General features: G+C 43.7%; 2 protein-coding genes across 3 annotated transcripts; one reads left to right on the forward strand and one right to left on the reverse strand.

Moving 5' to 3' along the window:
• The first annotated feature begins 349 nt into the window (after positions 1-349).
• LOC148060234 (BRD4-interacting chromatin-remodeling complex-associated protein) lies at positions 350-7,874 on the forward strand. The gene is made up of 14 exons (XM_087779558.1): positions 350-522; positions 1,157-1,319; positions 2,071-2,116; positions 2,197-2,239; positions 2,333-2,398; positions 2,531-4,063; positions 4,365-4,580; positions 4,658-5,231; positions 5,355-5,497; positions 5,608-5,666; positions 5,735-5,883; positions 6,514-6,608; positions 6,665-6,767; positions 6,919-7,874. Exons 3-14 carry the CDS (start codon positions 2,076-2,078, stop codon positions 7,578-7,580), a joined length of 3,684 nt encoding a protein of 1,227 aa, XP_087635684.1. The 5' UTR covers positions 350-522; positions 1,157-1,319; positions 2,071-2,075; the 3' UTR covers positions 7,581-7,874.
• Positions 7,875-10,165: 2,291 nt separating this feature from the next.
• exd2 (exonuclease 3'-5' domain containing 2) lies at positions 10,166-21,174 on the reverse strand. Of its 2 annotated transcripts, none has more exons than XM_087779409.1 (10): positions 21,089-21,174; positions 20,473-20,519; positions 19,943-20,378; positions 17,823-18,073; positions 17,632-17,758; positions 15,817-16,094; positions 15,631-15,737; positions 14,556-14,691; positions 12,382-12,750; positions 10,166-10,984 (listed from the first exon to the last, which is right to left on the reverse strand). In XM_087779409.1, exons 3-10 carry the CDS (start codon positions 20,342-20,344, stop codon positions 10,711-10,713), a joined length of 1,944 nt encoding a protein of 647 aa, XP_087635535.1. In that variant the 5' UTR covers positions 20,345-20,378; positions 20,473-20,519; positions 21,089-21,174; the 3' UTR covers positions 10,166-10,710. The 2 variants fall into 2 exon arrangements, with proteins under 2 accessions (XP_087635535.1, XP_087635534.1); XM_087779408.1 differs by having other exon boundaries at positions 15,631-15,740.
• Between the last annotated feature and the right edge of the window lie 33 nt (positions 21,175-21,207).

Here is a 21,207-nt window from a genome sequence, read left to right on the forward strand (position 1 = left end):
AAACATTTATGACACAAAAAAAACAAGGACTTCTCATCTCTTGTTTCCGTTTTGTCTGCGATGACAAATAAAGTTTTCCCAACAAAACTATTGATTTCTCTCTTCTCTGCGCGAGAGGAACAGAAAAAAAGAGTCGATAAGCATCGATCTCAAGTCGACATCATCAAATAAAAGCCAATGGAACAAAAACAAAAGTGCGATGAAAACATCTGGAGGCAGGAGGAGCTCGCGGGGAAGCGCGGGGAGATTTGAAGCCTCTCTCGCGCCTCTGGAGCTCCTGGAGGAGGCTTCTCTCTTTCCTCCTCTCTCTCTCTCTCTCTCTCCCTCCTCCCACCCTCTCTCTCTCCGCCACCTTTGTGTTGTGATCGACTCTCCCAGTCTGTTCCTCACACCCACCTCCTCCTCCTCCCCCTCCTCCCTCCTCCTCCCCCTCTCCTCCTTTTAGCATCTGAAAAGACCACTGAGTGAGAATCGATGGCGCAGAGGCCCGCCTGACAGGACAATAAACCACAAAAGAAAGGGGTGAGTTTCTTCTCCTCGCGGTTTGTTTTCCTTCCTCTCCTCCTCGGGATGGATGGCGGTGTGACGGGCAGCGGCGGCGGCGGCGGCGTCTCCCCGGGTGACGATGTATATTCGGACGCCTTTTGTTGCAGTGAAGGGGAAGAAGAAACGCACGCAGCCGCAAAAAAAAAAAAAAAAAAAAACCCGGATGGTTTTAGTTCGTTCGTTTTGACATGGAGTCTCGTTCACCTTACGTAACCCACCGCCCGTGTGCGCGCCCCCCGGCACGTCCTGTTGTCGCAGGAATAGCTGCACTCCAGGTCGAGATGAGGGTCGTCTGGTTCCGGGGCTGCGGTACCCCGGGGGCTGTTAATGCGGCGGTGTAAACAAAAACATGTCTTGTGCCCCCCCCCCCTCCACACACACACACACACACACCCTGTGGAGATGCCACATTGTTTCTCCTTCAGCCATCCTTCCTCCTGTTTACACATCTGTCTCGGCTGTCCTCAACAATAGCTTCCATTTCCAGCCTCCGGCGGGATCAATACTCTGATGTACTCTCGGTAGATGTCACTGCAAAAACCCTATTTTTTGCCTTCAACCTGGCGTGACCTGATGTCTCCCCCCCTCTACCCATCCACCCTCCATCCAGGGATGCTCCAGCAGACCGAGGTCTTGTCTTCTCCGTCTGGCCACCCATGCCTGGCACGCCACACCGTCCGAAACCGTGACGCCGGGACACAACGACTTCTCATGAGGCCACCACCAGGAACTCCGAAGCTGGACCGATCTGTATGGGGGCTCTCACATATGAAGTAAGTGGGGGGACGGTCTCGAAGCTCCCAAGTTCAGGGATGGACCCACAAAAAGAGGTTCCACCTCTCACCGTCACACGCGAGAAGACGGTGCCGCGGTTCTTTCTATTAGAAGATAACCTGAAGGACATTCGGACGTTAATGCCTTGAAACCAAAAATCTTCGTAGGTCATGATATAAACACCCACTTTGGCTCTCTTTTAATTTCATTGTATTGATCCTAAATTAACTAATGACTTCAAATAATCAGGTGGGTGTCGTCTCTTAGGGGTGGACTCGCTTTTGTCGACATTAATGGCTGTTTATCGAGTTATTTTGAGGGTAAAAATAAACTTACACTGTTATCTAAGCAACACACAGACCACTTTCCATTGTGTGATCCAAGTGTCATTTTGTCAGCGCTGTCCCATTAAAAAGATATACTTTAAACATCTGCAGAAATATGAAGAGTGTACTCACTTCTGTGAAACACTGAAAATAATCCCGGTAAATGTTTGTCATATACAGTTTTGGACGCTTGTTCTATCGTAGCTACAATTCCTTTCCTTCAACATAGTTTTTCTCTGGTTACAGAAATTATCTTTATTGTTTTCTACATCGTAATATCTGCCCCATAGTTTACCCTTGATATGGCAATTGTATATGTCACAAAAAAACAATCTACTTTGAACCATATGAAATAATCTGGGCCTTAAGGTCGAAACGTTTGTTCTTCGTTTCACGGTTTGATTGTGTTTTGTTCTCTTTGCAGTTGACATGGAGGATGAAGATGGGACTTGTCTTCTTGATGTTTTGTGGTATGTTCTTATTTTATCTTACATCATCCTCACTATGTCCATCCTGCTCTGAAAGTTCTTGACGATCGACCTCCTTGCAGTGACCCCCAAGCCCTGAACGACTTTCTTCACGGGACCAATGAGGTGAGCCGACCTTTTTCTTTTTCTTTAAAAACATTCCTGTTTTTTTAAGAGTTGCCACAAAACGTATATTTCCCGGTCCTTTTTTCCTGCCAGCTGCCAACAGACGACCTGCTCATTAATGCCTCCTCTGGGGAGCCCTCTCTCTTCGCAGATGCCCCAGTGAGTATCTGGCTCAGCCACTAACAACAGGGATTTTTACTCCGGAGAGTCACTGATGTGCCCCAACTGCTTCCTGTTCTCACATACTAACCACAGAGTCATCTCTTTCTCTTCACTCTTATCCCTCTCCAGAGCCCAGGCTCTCTGCTGGGGGATGGCAGGGACTCCCCTGGCACACCTCCACCTGGGTGTGTGGACCTGTCCTTCCTGGAGGAAGCACTCCTGTCGTCACCAGAGGCTACAGAGGATCCCCATGTGGTCGACATTGGACCACCTGTGGAGCTGGGGTGTGATTCAAAGAAGGGAGAAGCGGTGGAGGCAGTGGAAGAGGAGGTGGCTTGTGATATCCTACAGCAGAGCCTGCAAGAGGCGGACATTACAGAGCAGACTATGGCTCTGGAGGCAGGGCTGGCCCAAACTGGGGACAATCTCTCCCTTTATTCACCGGCTCCCCTCCTCACTTCAACTTCGGTATCACTGGTACCAAAATCTGTGACGATGCTCAACTCACCACCATTGTCAAGAAACAGTCAAGCAGCTGTGGAGCCCCCCCAGCCTTCACTCCTTGCCGTCGGACCTGGTTGCCCATCCCTAAAACCTGCAGCCCCACCTCAGCTAATGGGGTTTCTACCAGGAAATGTTTTCCCAGCTGCCTCCCCAGAAACGTCATTCTCGATAAGTCCTGTTCAAGCGTCCAGTATGATCATCCACAAAACCGCACCCAGCGTGGCCAGCCGTCCTCTCATAACATCCACTCTTAGGACTACTGCAACCCAAGGCATTGTTTTGCAGCGTGCTCCTCTCCCCATCCAGCCCAAGTTACCCATCAACATACAATCCAGATTAGTACAGATTAGCCCCAAGCCATCTGGACAAAAAAACACCCAAGGTCTTACTTTTGTACCTGGAACTAATTCACCAAATATTTTACTGTCCCAGTCTGCAGGGCAAATGCCAGCAGCTCCATCAACACGGCCTGCCCAGCAGCTCCCCAAACCAGTCAGCTTGCAGTTAGTGAACCAAGGGGGATCTTTCGTTCTGCAGCCTCAGGGACTGTTCCAAGGCCAAAACCAATTTCTTCTTCCAGGCCATCCACCTGTCACAATCTCCCAGTCTGGCAGTGTTGCTCGACCCCTCTTGACCACCAGCCACCAAGGCCGTGCAGTCCACAGTGTTCTGCCCTCCAGTGGTCAGCTGGTAGATGGCTCTCAGATCCTTACTGTACCCCAAAGTCAACTAAACTTCAGTCCTGTCTTTACCACCCCAAATGGGCAACTGGCATTGCGCCAGGCCACTGTGCTTTCAGGACATTTGCAGCTTCAATCAGCACCCCCTACTGTCTTCCAGATGCCAGCACAGCTTGCTGGAACATACACTGCAGGAGGCCAAGCGCCACGTGCTACCCTCGTCCATAGCCCTGCGCTAGGAAACCACATCACCTTGATCAACAGCTCTGGGGTGCTCCCTACAGATCTGGCCTCAATCTCTATCGTCAACAGTCCTGCTGTCGTGCAGGGGCTGCCGTTTGCTGCTCAAGTGCAGGGTTCGACAGGAGTGCCCGACGGACAGCTGAGCGTTCAGTCGGCCTCAGTTGTTCTTCTGTCAGAGAGGTCTGCTGCAGAGGAGGGAACAAATTTGGATGAGACATTCCAGCAACTACCACAGGTAAAATATTTAAGTGATGCCACACTATGCACTGTTCAAAGTACATTTTGCGCTGAAATCCAAATTGTGAAACCTGAAATTGCGTTGTGGGAGGTGGATTTCGTACCTAGCTTCTATACAGAGGCAGGAGGGGGTGATATGTCACAGAAATACCTTTAAAATGCCATAAATGCAAGGGCAGGGGTATGCATTGGCAAAAAAGGGTGCTGAAATGGACTTTGGCCCACTTTGGGAAAAATTACCTGTTTTTGACACTTGATATTGACAGGTGTCTTTAAGCATTTACCTTGTCATTCTGCAGTTTGGTCACCTTCTCCAGCAAGCGCAGATGGAACCTCCTGGACTACAGACCTCTCCTGCTGTAGTAACTGTGCTACAGCCACCCCAAGCACAAACTCCAGCCCAGCAGCCAGCTGTGGAGGCACAGAAACACCTGAGGCCATCAGCTGACTTGAACCAAGACGTGGAGGATGTAACCCAGTCAATGAGTCCGGCCTTTATGCAACAATTGCAGCAGGTCAGGCTTCTTCCTTATCTGACAAGATTCAAACAAAGTTTGGAAGACTAAACTGTCTCTGTTTTGTTGTGTTTCAGCAAGCACTTAGTTCTCAAGCCACATCCGAATTGTTGGTGGGAGCAATGCCAGCAGTCACTTTAAACTCTCTTGCTTCCCCTTTGGTTTGCGAAAACCAAGGGCAGAAGCAAGTGAGCAGCGGTCCGGACAGCAACTCTGTGGAGGCTTCTCCACTTCCCGCTGACTTGGAGGACGTACCAATGCTCTGTCCCTGTCCTCCAACTCAGACCAGTGTGTCTGCAGTGGCCATTATGACTTCACCAGAGGAATCTTTAATGTCACCATCTGCACCAGACATCTCAGTCCTCCAGCCAGCAGCCCCGCAAACAGATGTCAGTCAAGTCCAGTACCAGGATCCCCACCACCAGGCTTTGTTTGACCAGAGCCAGCTTGAGATGGACTTGCCTCAGGCTGCAGCTACACTCCAGCAGGTCAAGTGTAGGCTGGACTCGACGGTGTTCAAGGATGTTCACACTCCAGGCCACGACTTTCCTTCGCCTCTTGATGTCAACATCCTGATGCCTGAACCGTCCACAGTGGAGGATTCGTCGGAAGGAGGGAATAATTCAGTTGCAGAAGAAACTACAGGCAATAGTAAGTTCTTCCTTTCACCTCCAGTGCGGGTCCAATGAAGACAACAGATCAAAGTTTGAAGTGGATGCAGGGTCTCAAGAGGTTAAATGTAAAACGTCTTCTTAACTGTCCGATGTTCCTCAGAGACAACTGCTGTGTTGGAGAGCAATGTCTTCAGTCCTGAGGGTAGACCCGTCTCTCCTGCAGTCCAGCGTGTCCAGGATTCTGCCCCAGCAGCTTCTAAGAATCTGAACTCGCTCATTACAAGCCAGCAGTTGAGCACAAAGGTGAGTGAGTTGTGGGTTAAACAAATGCTTGAGCACATTAGAATCCAAGTGTCGACTGTTCAAGGCAGGAAGCAGGTGACGGTGATTGTTTTTTGGTCTCTGTCCTCCAGGAGGCAGGTCCGGAGCCGAAGACAGAAGAGCGACTCACACCAGCAATGCGCAGGCACAGGTACCATTTCCTGCCGCCCCGGGACAACATGTACAAAAGTTAAACACGGGTTCATCTGCTGTGTTCAGGTTCCAGCAACAGCTCTATTCGGATCACATAGCAACCCAGAACCCGTCCACCAACCAGGGCTTTCCCACCCTGAAGGACGCCGTCAGACACCTGCTGCCTTACCACGCATGTGCCGGTCACCTGCCCACTCAGGAAGACTTCAATTTAGGTCAGTTTGGGATTAAGCTCCAGCCTTCTGTGACGAATGATGGGTGCACTTACTTTTTTTTTTGTTGCATTTACTCGTTTGTTTGTTTGTTGATACTTTCATAAATGCTTCTGCTTTCATAGAACATTTCTATAGATGATGTTTTAAGCAGCATGTGTCGTTTTTTTGGTGTGTTTTCTTTCTCAGTTTTGTATTTTTTTTTGTGTGTGAATCTCCATCTGTATGTTTTTTGTTATTTATTCATGTACTTTTTCTCATGATCACCATGTATTTGTATGTGTTCCATTGCGTGGAGGAAATCATCTGTATGTTTTTCTTTTGTTTTCTTATTTGTAAACAAGTAAACAAAGATGTTGATTGTGTGTTTCTCATAATAGTTTGTTGTCTTTCTTTATTATTTTTGTGTGATTTTTGCATGTCTGTTGAAAAAATATAAAATTCCATTCCAAATGTTTTAATATTTGGTAATTAAAATAAAACTTAATAAAGTACTTTCTTGTACTACGTGTCACGCATGGTTGAGTTTACATACATGGGTTTGTAAAACTGTCCGTCAAGTATCCCCGAGAGCCAATCAAATCTCCGGGGAGTCGTTCTGGCTCCAATAAGGTGACGCTTCTGTTCCTGCAGTGGACCAGGAGTTCGACTCCGTGTCTGGTTTCCTGCTGAAACGCACCAAAGACATGGTGAACAAATACAGGCAGCTACTCGTCAGAGAAACTCAGGTGAGCCCCTCTTGAGAAACGGTCGAACCAAAGTGTAACTCTGGGCAACCCCGCAGCAAGAGAGTCCGTCCGCGGAGATGGTGATGTTGGACCGACTCTTCCTTCAGGCCGAGCGATGTGCTTTAGTGGACGACCGGCGCAGAGCTCGCAGAGACCCCGGTGAGTGAACTTGAACTTCAAATTTACCTCCACAGACTCAGTCATGCTGTTACACAATCCAGACCTAGTAAACGATCACTGAGTTGACTACATCGTGAAGTACCTTGGACATCGGTGCAGCTTCTAAACATAAATGTCCTCTTCCTTCTAGAGTCCTTCATGATGACCCTGGCCTCGTCGTCGTCGTTGTCTTCCCCCCATGGCGGACCCTCCGCCAGCAGCCCGTCCTCCTCGCCCGCCTGGACCAGAATCTCCGACCGACCGCCGGGACTGAAGACGTACCGCTCCAGCTCCCGCGGTGGCCTCAGGCTCACCATCAAGCACGAGTCCGGCTCCCGGAAGGTTGTCCGCAACTCCGCCTGTGAACTGGGTCTCAAGCGAGACCACGCGGGGAAGCTGACTAACGGTGGCGGGGCCGAGCGACACCCCTTGGCTTCCAACGGGGCGCGGCAACATCCCTGCGAGGAGATCTCGAACAGGGACGTGCTTGAAGCCTTCCCACAGATCCCCGCTTCCCTTTCCAAAATAAAATCCCTGAGTATCTCTATAGCAGATTCAGAGGACGCGGGGGTCTATCGCCCCCCGCCGGACGCCCCCAAACTCAAATGCTACAAGATGGATGTATCGGAGCAGCGGTTCAGCCCGCTCCACCCTCTCCAAGAGGACAACGTGCTCAGCGAACACCTTCAGAGCGCCATCGACAGCATCTTGGAGCTGCAGCGCTTACAGGGCACAACCACCGCGGCCTCCAAGGCCCCGCCCGGACCCCCCTTAGACCAGGCGGTCACCAGCATCCTGGAGGGACACTTGTGAGGGACTCGTGAAGTATGTGAAAAGGCACTTAAGAGAGACGCAGACAGAAGCACCGGTGGATGTTAGATACTTCATTTTAGATGTCTGTGCGGAAAAAAAAGCTCTATGGTTTCAGTGGTAGCGGGTCATTCAGACCCGACGGATCATCAGCATATAGTTCATAGTGAGGTCGAGACGATTCAGTAGTTTCTCAAAGATGTTCTTCTGTTTGCATAGTGCCAAGCTTTCAGGGTGTTTCTTTTGATAACCTGTGCCAACTGTGTGTTCACATGGAACATAGTGACAAGTGTGTGTGTGTGTGTGTGTGTGTTTGTGTGTGTGTGTGTGTGTGTGTGTGTGTGTGTGTGTGTGTGTACGAATATGCAGCTCCATCGTCTTATGAAACTCCAAAGAATTTGTGACCCGCATCGTCCTGAACTCACCAGCAAACTTTCCTCGTCCAGTAACTGGAGCAAGAGCACCCTTAAAGGGAAGGGGGGGGGGGGCAAAGTTATTTTTGTCGTCGATTTAAGAGTCAAAGTCGTTCCTGCTTGACTGTGAAGTATTTATTTCGGATCAGCTTCATGTAGGCGAGCACGAACACACGAGCAATAATGGGTTTGTCGGAAGCAGATGTGTCGCAACGTTCGTGTTGTGTGGTTCGTCGAAGTCAATTTCTTGGATTTTGTGACACGATACGAAGACACCGACGGTTGTTTCGTAATCCAGAGGTTCTTACTCGTTCTTTGGAAACACTTCTAAGGACTGGGGGAGTCACGAAGGTACCGTTGGTCAAAGCAATGTTTCTGTTGATCTTCTGCCTTTGTGTCCCAGCAAATACTTGCACTTTAGCTGCAAGACTCGTTTGAACTCCCTCGGTCTGATCCAGATGATCCCATTAGAAGGTTACATACGGGAGAACTCCTTGACTCGAGGGTCACCATTGAGCTGGTGAGCATTAACTTTTAGTGTTTCTATTGGGGTTTGAGGTGAGGGTAGTTCAAGGAGGTTTTAGCAGTTCCTGGAGAGTGCTAGGCTAAGTGCTAGCTCGATTCATTCTTGTCAGGCCCAGATACGTAGATTCAGAGTAAAGTCTTGGTGACAACAGAGTACTTTGGTTAGGAGCTAAAATTAAGTTTTGAAATGAGCTTCTACAAGCTCTTGGCGCGGCTCCTTGAAGCCAGTTATGAGGTGCAATAGCCGGGATAGCTGGGGCTACTTTGTCGAGGTCCATACATTGCATCGTTGAACAGGTCGGTTTGGTCCAAGCTAGGGTTAGCACTAGTTCGACTTGTATTCATGACCCTCCTGCTCGAAGGTCGTTGGTACCATCGTTTGCTTTGGTCAAACAAGATGATTGGGGAAGTGACCCGGTAGGACCACCATCCTGAACACCGATAGGATTCATGGATCGCTCCGTTTGGAGGATCACCACAGCCTTAAAACGGCGAGCTATGGCGACCGTTATGGACTCACAGTAGAGCTGCTGCTTCCTTAGAGGCCAGTGAAGTGATTTAAAGACCTCGAGTCAAAGGCTCCGTTTACGGCGCCTCAAGTTAAGTCGGTGACGACAAACGGCAGAAAGAAGTTTTGTAACGAATGTATTTGAATGAAAACGACTTCACTTGAGGTGGTTTCTAAAGACGGTCTTTAAGATCCTCCGCAAACGCATCAAAAATCCACGAAATTGACTTCCGTACGACAAGTTCCTACTTCAGTCCCAGAAAGAACCAGATCATCGCTGACCAAAAAAAAAAAAAAAAAGAAAGACGAATAATCTCCTTATTTATTCAACCGTAGCTGGATTTATCGATGTAGCCGGCGTCAGAGCGCGGTCGCCGCCGCCGCGGAGCAATAGTCGGGTTTTTTCCTCGCAGCGTTTTCTTTTAAGCGACAATCTTACGGAGAATTAGACCCGCTGCAGTAAATTGACTGGGGTCCATCATTGAGATATTTCATGCCTTAATCAGTGTAACCTTCAAGAAAAAAAACCTGTGTTGAGTATTCATGTTTTAACTTTTTGGGGACATCTCTAAAAGAAAGGTAAACGTGTGGACCCTAAAAGAGGAGAAACTCCACGCGTTTTTCTGTCGAACGAAGGACTTATGCAGTAAATAGTCGTGACGTGTCGACCCTGAGGTTTTGGCAGGAAATGCAGTAAAGATGTCAGAGTGTTTTCACTCCTCGTCCTCCAGAGAGAAGTCGCCTCATGTGCCGTTTTCGAGCTCGTCGCCGAAAAAAAGGTCCAGATCGTCCGTCCGCACGTGGAGCCAGTTTTTTTTTTTTTTGACATTTCAAGTGTGAGAGCGTTGAGCTCATGGCTACACTGGAAAAGAAAAACACACAAAAGTGACTGAGATTGTTCTGATGCCAAAATCTTGAGGCCTTAATTCAGCAAAACTAGATTGTAAAAAGTAAAAGAGAAAAGTCGTTCCGAACACACGCCGGCTCCTCGGAGTTCAACGTCACCAGTGATTCATATATGAGATGTTAAACTGCTTTTGTACTCATTTTTTACAGACTATTTATTAAACTGTGATTTTGTATCAAAGAAATTGTGTGTGTGTGTGTGTTGGTCGCCACGACAACGACGAGATGAGACAGACTTACTAGAAAAATCACTTTATTTCAACATTTCATTTCAAAATACTTTTTTTTTCTTTCCATAATCACATGACGAATAAATACTCTGTACTTCCTGGTAGAAAACGGGTCAATGCTTTGGCACGTTTGCTTCGCTGTCGGGGTGGATTCTGGGAAAGAAACGACGGGGGTCGGAAATGAAAATCCGGCCGCTGCGCCGAGGATTCTGGGATTTAAGAGGTCCACTAGAACATGGACCAGGGAGGTCCTCGGGCTCCTCGGGACCCTCAGCGGCGGGACAGAAGGTCGAGCGACTCTGATGACGTCAGAGCTCCTGAAGTTGATTTCAAATTAAAAGCCTCTTTTTCTACAAGGAACATCCGTCAGTGAGTATTCAGGAAGCAGCCAACCTGCAGAGAAGGAAGGGGTTCATTTCTAGGGGGGGGGGAGCAGGGGGGGTATTAAGAGCAGGTGGAAGCTTCATAAATAATCTTTCATCATAAATATAAAAGTTCACAGGCGACCACGAGGGGGCGCCGTCAAGTCTTTTTTTTTTTTTTTTGGCGGGTCATGTGATCAGACCTCCGGGACAGGGGGCGGGGCTTAGTTTGACGGCGCAGTCCGCCTGGTTGAGTTTGATGGGCAGGTTCTCGCCGTACTTGCGCAGGAACTTGCTGTGGTTGTGGTCCACGGACCAGAGGTGCGGCAGGTGTCGCGGCTTCATGTGCGTCAGGAAGTGCTGCCTCCAGCAGAGCTCCAGCTCCACGAGGCCCCGCAGGCCCCGCTCGGCGTGAGCCTGGACCACCTTCAGGCCGTGAGGCACGTAAGACTCGTTCAGGATCCTGAGAACACAACGTTTGTCGTCAATCACAAGCTTTTTATTCAATTGATTGAACTCGTTTCTATATTCAAACGTTCAATTTGAAGTGAAAATAATGAATTTTTACAGTTTGATTTTCTTATTCCAATCATTTAAAAGTTAATGTTCTAAATTCATAGTCTTTTAAAATTAATATAAAATGGTACAAAAGTGTCTCCAGACAAAACCAAAAGAGTCACATGATCTGAGTGTTTTATGATTGGCTGAAAGTTACACCATCATCATTTTCATTATACCAACATTTTTACATTGAATTTAAAGGTAAATATAAAAAGATATTGAATTTATCATTTTTATTTTGGAATAAAAAAAACAATAGAAGCATTGAATTATTTTTTTAAATAATTGAATTACAAATTTTTCAATAATAAATGATTATAGTTTGTGTAAAAAGAACATTTTCAAAGAGTTGATCAGTCACATGATCGTCCAAGAGTCGCATGATTGGCTGGAAATGAACATAAGAACATTTTTATATCGAACTTAACAGACTACAAATTAAAATACATTGAGTTTATACATTCTATTTTTGAATAATTATATTATTTAATTATAGTGTAATTCTATACTTTGGATGTTGAAGGTTTGAGTTTATTTCTTTATTAATAGTTTAACCAAACAAATTCAATAATAAATGACTGTTTAAAACAAAATACACATTAAAAGAGTTTCATTTACCGAGAGAGTATTAAAATAATAAAATACAATTACTGAATTAAATATAGAAATATTATAGTTTATACATTTTATTTTGAATAGTTTAATTCTATACTTTGTTTGGTTTAATTATTAATAAAGAAATACATTCAACCTTCAATAACCAAAGTATAGAATTAAACTATTCAAAAATAAAATGTATAAACTCAATATAACGTTTAAAAAAATTGAAAATGTTTAATTTAAAAATGTTATAAATTCAACCTTCAATAACCAAACTCTACATGTTCAATAACAAATAATTACTCTTTGTAAAACAAATAAATACATTTTAAAAGAGTTAAAGTTCTAAAATAAATGTCTAAATTAAACATTTTTCTATTTTTTTTAAAACGTTTATTTACATTTTAATTAATAGTTTAATTCTATAGTTTTGGAAAGGTTGATTTTTTTAATAATATATATCCTATATTTATCCAAATTAATCATTTTTGTATTTATTTAATTTCATTACACACAGAGTTTGATGTAATAATTCACAAAATTAAGAATTATTTAAACGTATGAAACCATTTTCAACATTAATAAGATGTATTTTTAAATTATTGGATTTAAAATATAAAAAAAAAACTGTTGAATTAACACAATAAAAAAAGTAGCATCAATTCGACACCGATGTCACTGGTGGTCCTGAACCCTGACCTGGTCTCCAGGTTGGCGACCTCCTGCAGCTCCTGCAGCGAGAGCGTCTGCTCCGAGTTCACGTTCACGAAGCTCTTGATCACGTCCTGCAGCTCCGCCCGCCTCTGACCCGGGAGTTCCTCCCCCGAGTTGAGGAGGGCCCTGGCGGCCGAGCGGACCCGCCGCCGGTCCTGGTCCTCCAGGAGGCGCAGGCCCTCCTCGCAGCCCTGCGGCGCCAGGAAGTCTCGCGCCAGCCGCTGCTTGAGGAAGCCGTCGTGCACGTTGGAGGCGGCGTGGCAGCTCGTGCACAGCAGCAGGATGTCGTGAGAGTTGTGGTCCTTCATCTCGTTGGGGAAGTGGCGCCGGTACTCGTGCGGCACGATGTTCTTCCTGCGGAGACACGTGTTCATTTTAATCACTTTTATATTCAAAGCTTGAATTAGTTTTAACTGAAACTCAGACTCCGTGTCACGTGGGTTTACTCCGGACACTCCGGTTTCCTCCCACAGTCCAAAAACATACAGAGGTTGATTGAGAACTTTGGGGAAATTGTCCGTAGGTATGACTATGTGTGTGACTGGCGTGCTGTCCAGGGTGTCCCCTGCCTCTCGCCCTATGAAACTGGGATAGACTGAAGTCTCCCCGCGACCCTCATAAGGGATAAAGTGATAGAAAATGAATAAATTACACTCAAAAGTTTGACATTCTAAGTAAATCGAGTCAAAAAACTATTTTCTAACATAATATTCATATTTTGGTTTTGTCTGGTTTCAAAGAAACTTTTTTACTTTTCATTGAATGCATATTATTTGATAAAATCCGTTAATTAAATCTTCATAAAGCACTTTATAGTAATGCATCTTATTTAATGTATCATAATAATCTGGTTTCAATCACGGATTCTGTCATTTTAACGTAAAGAAATCCTGTTGAGTTTACAAACGTTTAACATTTGTTGATTCTGAAAAGGCTAAGAATTGAAAGAAATACTTATTTAAAAACATTTTAATCTCCAAGACGCAGTAACTTCTCTTCATGACCATGTTTTACACTCATTACTTTATAAAGTTGCTCTGAAATCTGGACGAACGAGAGGTTACGAGAGTCCATTATGACGTAATAATGGCTTCACTCCTCCAGCTGTGATCACTCCTGCTTTGTTTAAACAAATAGTCCCTTGGAGGTGGAGACTACCGGGATTGATGAGGCGCGGTGACAAACCTCTAGCTTGACCAATCACAGCAGAGTGGGTGTGGTTAAACAAGATTTAATCTCCAGAAAAACAAATAGTTTTCAGTGGGCGGAGCTTAAGATCATTTTCTAATGTCAATATTTCAATGAAGAGAGTTTTGTACAAACACACACTGATGATACAATAGAGTCACACATCACAACAACACACACACACTGATGATACAATAGAGTCACAAGTCACAACAACACACACACACTGATGATACAATAGAGTCACATCACAACAACACACACACTGATGATACAATAGAGTCACACATCACACACACTGATGATACAATAGAGTCACACATCACAACAAAACACACACACTGATGATACAATAGAGTCACATCACAACAACACACACACTGATGATACAATAGAGTCACACATCACAACACACACACTGATGATACAATAGAGTCACACATCACACACACTGATGATACAATAGAGTCACACATCACAACAACACACACACACTGATGATACAATAGAGTCACACATCACAACAACACACACACTGATGATACAATAGAGTCACACATCACCACAAACACACACTGATGATACAATAGAGTCACACATCACAACAACACACACACTGATGATACAATAGAGTCACACATCACACACACTGATGATACAATAGAGTCACACATCACAACAACACACACACACTGATGATACAATAGAGTCACACATCACAACAACACACACACTGATGATACAATAGAGTCACACATCACCACAAACACACACTGATGATACAATAGAGTCACACATCACAACAACACACACACTGATGATACAATAGAGTCACACATCACAACAACACACACTGATGATACAATCGAGTCACACATCACAACACACACACTGATGATACAATAGAGTCACACATCACAACAACACACACACTGATGATACAATAGAGTCACACACAAACACACACTCACCTGATGTGTGAGTCAGCTTTGCCACACACCACGCACAGGTTGTCTTTGGCCGTCAGGTAGTAACATTGCTCCGACTCGGGTCGACCCGACGGCTCGAAGAGCAGACGCACCACGAACGGATCCTCGCTCTCCAGCTCTGCGTCGCACAGTGATGACATCATCATCATCACACGGTTCAAGGACAACAGTCATCGTTCACACTCGACTGAGAGTCATATTCGTTTAGTGCCTGAAAGAGCTTTTATTTTGAAAGAACATTCTGGTTCTTCTCTGAAGTCGCATGAGTCGAAGCTTCATGAAACAGTGTCATGTTGTTCAGAGGTCAGTAGGTGGCGCCATCAGTTAAAAAATTATGTTTCATCATGAAAGTCGTTTAAAACAATAGTATAATAGTGCCGAGACGCCATCTAGTGGACTCTAAAGATAATGACACCGTATCATGAAGCTTCATCAACTCATCACTAGTATTATCGACTTTATAAACCTGTCAACTAGTGAAACTAACTAGTGGAGCACCTCGTTAGATCTATAATATATATATATATATATATATAACAATGTAAAGTATAATGTTAAGTACAGAGGCATAAGAATATTAAATGATTTTATTGACATTTCTTTTATTGAAACGCTTTAAATTTTTTAAGCATATAATCATTTTATAATTCAATTCAATTTGCATTTTTTAAAATGTAATAATTCAATAATAAAACGATGGCACCATTAAAACATTTTATATTGAATTTAAAAGGCTACAAATTATTACATTTTTTAAATTTAGATCATTTATTTTTGATTTAAAATAATTATTATATCAAACATTAAGTCAAAAAAATATATATATTTTTCAAATCCAATAATTAAACGTTCAAGAAATAAAAATTAACATTTAAAAGTACAATTTAAACGATGACACTAATGTACGTCTACCATGTGGTCAATAAACTATTTTGGAGTAAAACTACGATTTTAAAGGATAAACTTTTGACTTTAAATACAAACTAAACATTGATCGATTAAACTCGTTCCAGATGCAAACAAACAAAAGGTTCTGAGGTCAGTGGAGTCCGTTTACCTCCGATCCCCTTGTCCAGGTACCACTTGGCCTTCTTCTTGTCGCAGGTGCAGAGCGGCTGGCCGTCCGGGGCGTGCAGGAAGCAGTTGTCGTACAGAGGAGACTTCCTGCTGGGATCCAGGATCAGAACCAGGTCAGGGGTCAAACCTTCACGGGGGGGGTCAACGGGGAGGGGGGGGGTCACACCTCACGGAGAAGCCCTCGCCCAGCGGTTTCCTCCTGTTGCTGGGCTTCCTCGGGTCTGGGACTTGTTGATCTCCAGACTCGGGGCTGGCTTCCGTCGCTAGCTTGCGCGACCTCCGCCGCCGCCGCTCGCCGTCCGAGCTCCCGTCGCGCTCGCCGCGGGCCCGGAACGGAACGTCCACCAGACCCTGGCAGCTGCCGGTCAGGTCGGAGCAGGAGCCGCCGAGCAGGTGGAAGAAGAGCGCCACCGACACCTGGGCGTCCTGAGCCGCGTACGTCATCTACGGACACACCTGAGCTCAGAGCTTTTCTTATACGCGTCTATGGAAGTAGATCAGTGGCATCAGAACTAATGTAACTTTTGGTTGAAAACAAATGTGTTTGTGGGATCCTTTGTGTCGTCTCTGGTTCAAGATGATCGACCTCCACCACTGCCTATGCATTGATAGAAGCCAGGGAGGTCGTGGACCTCGTTTCAGAGACAACACAAGGGATACCACAGACACATTTGTTTGTTTTTTTGGGGCCTTTGGGTCACATTGACCCTGAAATAACACTCGGGTTGAATATATAGTTTGATGTTCATAGTTCAATAAATGCAGTTTCTCGATTCAATTTAATTCACGGCCTAATAATAAACGATCAACTCTGATTGGCTGACAGTTGGATCCAGTGGCTCGGGGCTCCATTAGTAATGTCTGGTGTCACGATTATAACGACATTTTAACATCGAATTTAAAAGACTATTAATTTAAAACAAAACTTGGGTTTAGAAGTTTTTTAACATTTAAAAAGTTACATTTATTTTCTTTTAGACCAATTAAAAAAAAACAAAAAAAAAAACATTCCAATTAATTTAAAGATGCAAGTATAATAGTGTATAATTATAGTGTAATTGATTGATCTGTCATGTGATCATCTGAAGGTTTAAGTCGCTCGGTGCTCTTCTGGTTTTGTCTGGTTGATAGAAAACAATATTACTAAACTTTTATATTGAATTGAAAAGACGAAAAATATTAATTAAGTGGAATTAAAATATCAAACTATGTTAAAGAAATTTAAACATATTTGAAAAGGGTAATATTCTTATTTAATTTATTAAAATAGAATTCAACCTATTCAAATAATTAAATTAAAAGACAAATAAAATGCTTGAAAAAAAAATATATATATATATTCTAGTTGTTGTTTTTTATTTAAGTTTATACATTTTACTTTGGAATAGTTCATTTCATTTCTTTTTTAGTAGGAGTTAAAAAATATATAATATTACTTATTTAATTTCTTTACACATGGAGTTAATAATAATAATAATAATTCACAACATAAATCATTTAAATTTTTTCACAATTAATACATTTCAGATTTAAAATATGTTCGAATTATTGGAATCAAAATATTAAATGTGAAAACAATTGAGTTAAAGGAATATTTTCCAAAGTATTTTTTAGTTTTTTTAAAATAAATATTTATTCAGAAATAAAATTCTAAATTATCACCATTTTTATTCAATTTAAAAACGTTGGTATAATAAGCATCAGCCAATAGCAAGAGTCCAGAGACACTGCTGTCCTGTGATTGGCTGAGAGTTGGATCAAGTGGCTCGGTGCTCCATTAGTTTTGTCTGGTGACACCTTTTTACCAACATTTTATAAGTAATTCAAAAGACTAAAAATTAAAAAAATATGTACGAAAATTATATGTAAAAAACGAAACAAATTCAACCTTTCAATATAGAAACTATTGCACTCAATTATTCTAAAGAAATAGTTTCAACACGACTTAAGATTCCGATTGATTCCTAGAGCGAGTCCAGACCTGGTCCAGGGACAAGTGTTCCGCCTCCCAGTTGCTGCAGCGAAGCTCGGAGGATTTATCCAGCGAGACGCTCAGAAGATCGGCCGCCAGAGACTTCAGACTCAGGCCGTTGGTCGGCGTCGCCAGCCTGAGCGCACAACACGGCGTCAACAACACAAGCGTCGCACCGACGCACACTCATGGTCGCACACCTCCGTCGCAGCGCCAGGTAGCGCAGGTCGACGGTGCAGCCGATGGACAGGCCGTAGTCGCGCGTCAGCCGCCTGCCGTCCTCGTAGCAGCCCACGCCGACCTTCAGGACGCCGGGGTTCCTCAGGACCTCCATCAGGGTGAGCGGCAGCTGCTTGTCGTGGAAGTCCAGGAGTCGCACGAGGATGCAGCGGCCGGAGTACGACGCCAGTTGCATCAGCGCCACGGCCGAGGCCTGACCCCTCACGGACACCTGGGGGCGCAAGAGCCGTCCATCAATCCGCAATTCAATAGAAAAGCTTCTTTAAAAAATCACTGTCCCGGTTCTTCACTTTTGACTAAGATATAAGTAAGTAAGTAAGTAAGTAAGTAATATTTATTTATATAGCGCTTTTCCAGACCAGGGTCACAAAGCGCTTAAACAATCAAAACAATACTCAAAAAAGTACATACTTTAGAGATCAAGATAAAACTGAGAACACAACAGGAAAATCAAGGAAAAGCCTGAACAAATAGAAACGTCTTAAGATATATATTCGAGATCTACAGATACACAAATGTATACAAATGACTACAATGAAATATTCTTGTGTCATTAAGATTATAAATTGAACAATTATTTACAGATAAAACTCAATTTTGTCCTCGACTCAATATTAGGGCTGTAAACAATATTAATATACTTGAATAGAATGTTTTTTTGTCACTGTAAAGTGTCAGTTATTAACTGCAATCTATAGATGAAGAAAGTTAAGCTTTCAAATCTTTATTTCAATTAAACTTACAATTTAAAATTAAATTAAACTTCTGCCCTCTAGCTGCGGAAGTCGTCATGACTGCTGCCATCTAAAGGAACAACAAAATCCCAGGGACGACTGAGGATGAGAGGATACAGTGATGTCCAGCAGCTTTTTAAGCGGACGTTTGGACATATTTTGATTTCAAAACAAATGAAAGCAGTTACTGAGGACGAGAGGATACAGTGACTCCAGCAGCTTTTAAAGCTGATGTTTGGACATATTTTGGTTTGAAAACAAATGAAAGCAGTTACGACTTTGTCAAGAGTCATGTGGTCTGTGAATACTACAACACCAGAGTCAAGTACTGGACAAAACTACACGTATATACTGGTTACTAAACTATCACAACACCAGAGTCAAGTACTCGACAATACTACACATATATACTTGTTACTAAACTATCACAACACCAGAGTCAAGTACTGGACAATACTACACATATATACTTGTTACTAAACTATCACAACACCAGAGTCAAGTACTGGACAATACTACACGTATATACTGGTTACTAAACTATCACAACACCAGAGTCAAGTACTCGACAATACTACACATATATACTTGTTACTACACTATCACAACACCAGAGTCAAGTACTCAACAATACTACACATATATACTTGTTACTACAGTATCACAACACCAGAGTCAAGTACTGGACAATACTACACATATATACTTGTTACTACACTATCACAACACCAGAGTCAAGTACTCAACAATACTACACATATATACTTGTTACTACACTATCACAACACCAGAGTCAAGTACTGGACAATACTACACATATATACTTGTTACTACACTATCACAACACCAGAGTCAAGTTCTCGACAATACTACACGTATATACTTGTTACTAAACTATCACAACACCAGAGTCAAGTACTCGACAATACTACACGTATATACTTGTTACTAAACTATCACAACACCAGAGTCAAGTACTCGACAGTACTACACATATATACTTGTTACTAAACTATCACAACACCAGAGTCAAGTTCTCGGCAATACTACACGTATATACTTGTTACTAAACTATCACAACACCAGAGTCAAGTACTCGACAATACTACACATATATACTTGTTACTACACTATCACAACACCAGAGTCAAGTACTGGACAATACTACACATATATACTTGTTACTACACTATCATAACACCAGAGTCAAGTACTGGACAATACTACACATATATACTTGTTACTAAACTATCACAACACCAGGGTCAAGTACTGGACAATACTACACATATATCCTTTACTTGTGTTACTACAGTATCACTAATGTATTGTTGACTGTATCGTACCCATTCACAGTCGAGTCCCAGCACTGGGAACACCGACAGCTCCTGCTCCATCAGGGGCCACAGATGCTGCCACTCCTCCTCCGTCCGGACCACCAGGGGCTTCACCCCCAACAGCTGCTCACAAGTGGGAACCTGGACCGAAGGGGGCGACGACAACGACGACGACGACGAGGTTCGAGACTCTTCAGAATCGAGGCTCTCGTCGGCGCGGTCGGGCGGTTCGACGCCGCCATCGTCGGCCGGCGTCGCTACGAGACGCGGCGCTGCTGAAGGATGGACTGCCGTGTGGTTGGGCGGCAGCCTTTTCCTTCTGCCGTGATACGCCTTCCATAGGAGGAGGCCTCCGAGCGTGGCACCGAGAACCGTCGTGAGGACGGCAGTGAAATGTCCTCGATGAGACATCCTGTCGTTTTTCCCAGTTAGCCGGGGTGAAAACCTAAAACAATAGACAAATAAGCCGAGATTGTGTTGTTGTGTTACAAGAGGGTTATTGTCGTTTTTTTTAAATATCATCTCAACATCTCACAAACCTTCTCCCTCAGGGTCGCTGGTACGATTCCGGTGACACTGCTCGTCTCTGTCAGAACCACCGGGGACACAAATAAATGTAACACATGGTTGTAATAGAATAGAAAGATGAAACTAATAATAACCACAAAGCATTTACTGTTTAAAAGATCTTTCTTTTCCCCAAAATAAAAATAATCAAAAGCATCTGATTTATGTGGTCGTATTATAAATTATATTAGACTATAAACAAGTGTTTTTACAGCACAAATTGACCTTAATATTTACATTTATATCACTTCATGGAAATAAAAGCAAGAGTCATACACACGTAGCATCCATTTAAAAGTTAAATGTTCTTTAGACTCGATGGATAGAAGTGATTTGACGTTTTAGAATATTGCAATAATTCAGCTTTAGTTCAGTTTAAATCTTTTAGATTTGGAGACAAACTTCTCAAGCTGCGTCATCTTGAATATCTCAAGCTAAAATTGTTTTGATGTTAGCAAGTAGCACGTTAGCTTCCATAGCTAGCCGACGTCCACTGCCAACAAACTCCGAAGCTTCGGCATTTTTTCATTGAAGCCAACAGATCAACTCTTAAGCTGCGTGGACAAAAGTAAAACACGTTCATCTTACCTTGACGACCAGAAACGACACCTGTTTAACGATCAAACACATCTGTTTCTGTTTTAAAATCATCTGCGGCTTCTTCTCGTCGTCACTTATAGCGGCGCTGCGGCAGATCAGCGCCCCCC

This window comes from Callionymus lyra, chromosome 18, assembly GCF_982586985.1.
Source record: "Callionymus lyra chromosome 18, fCalLyr1.hap1.1, whole genome shotgun sequence".
NCBI lineage: Eukaryota > Metazoa > Chordata > Actinopteri > Syngnathiformes > Callionymidae > Callionymus > Callionymus lyra.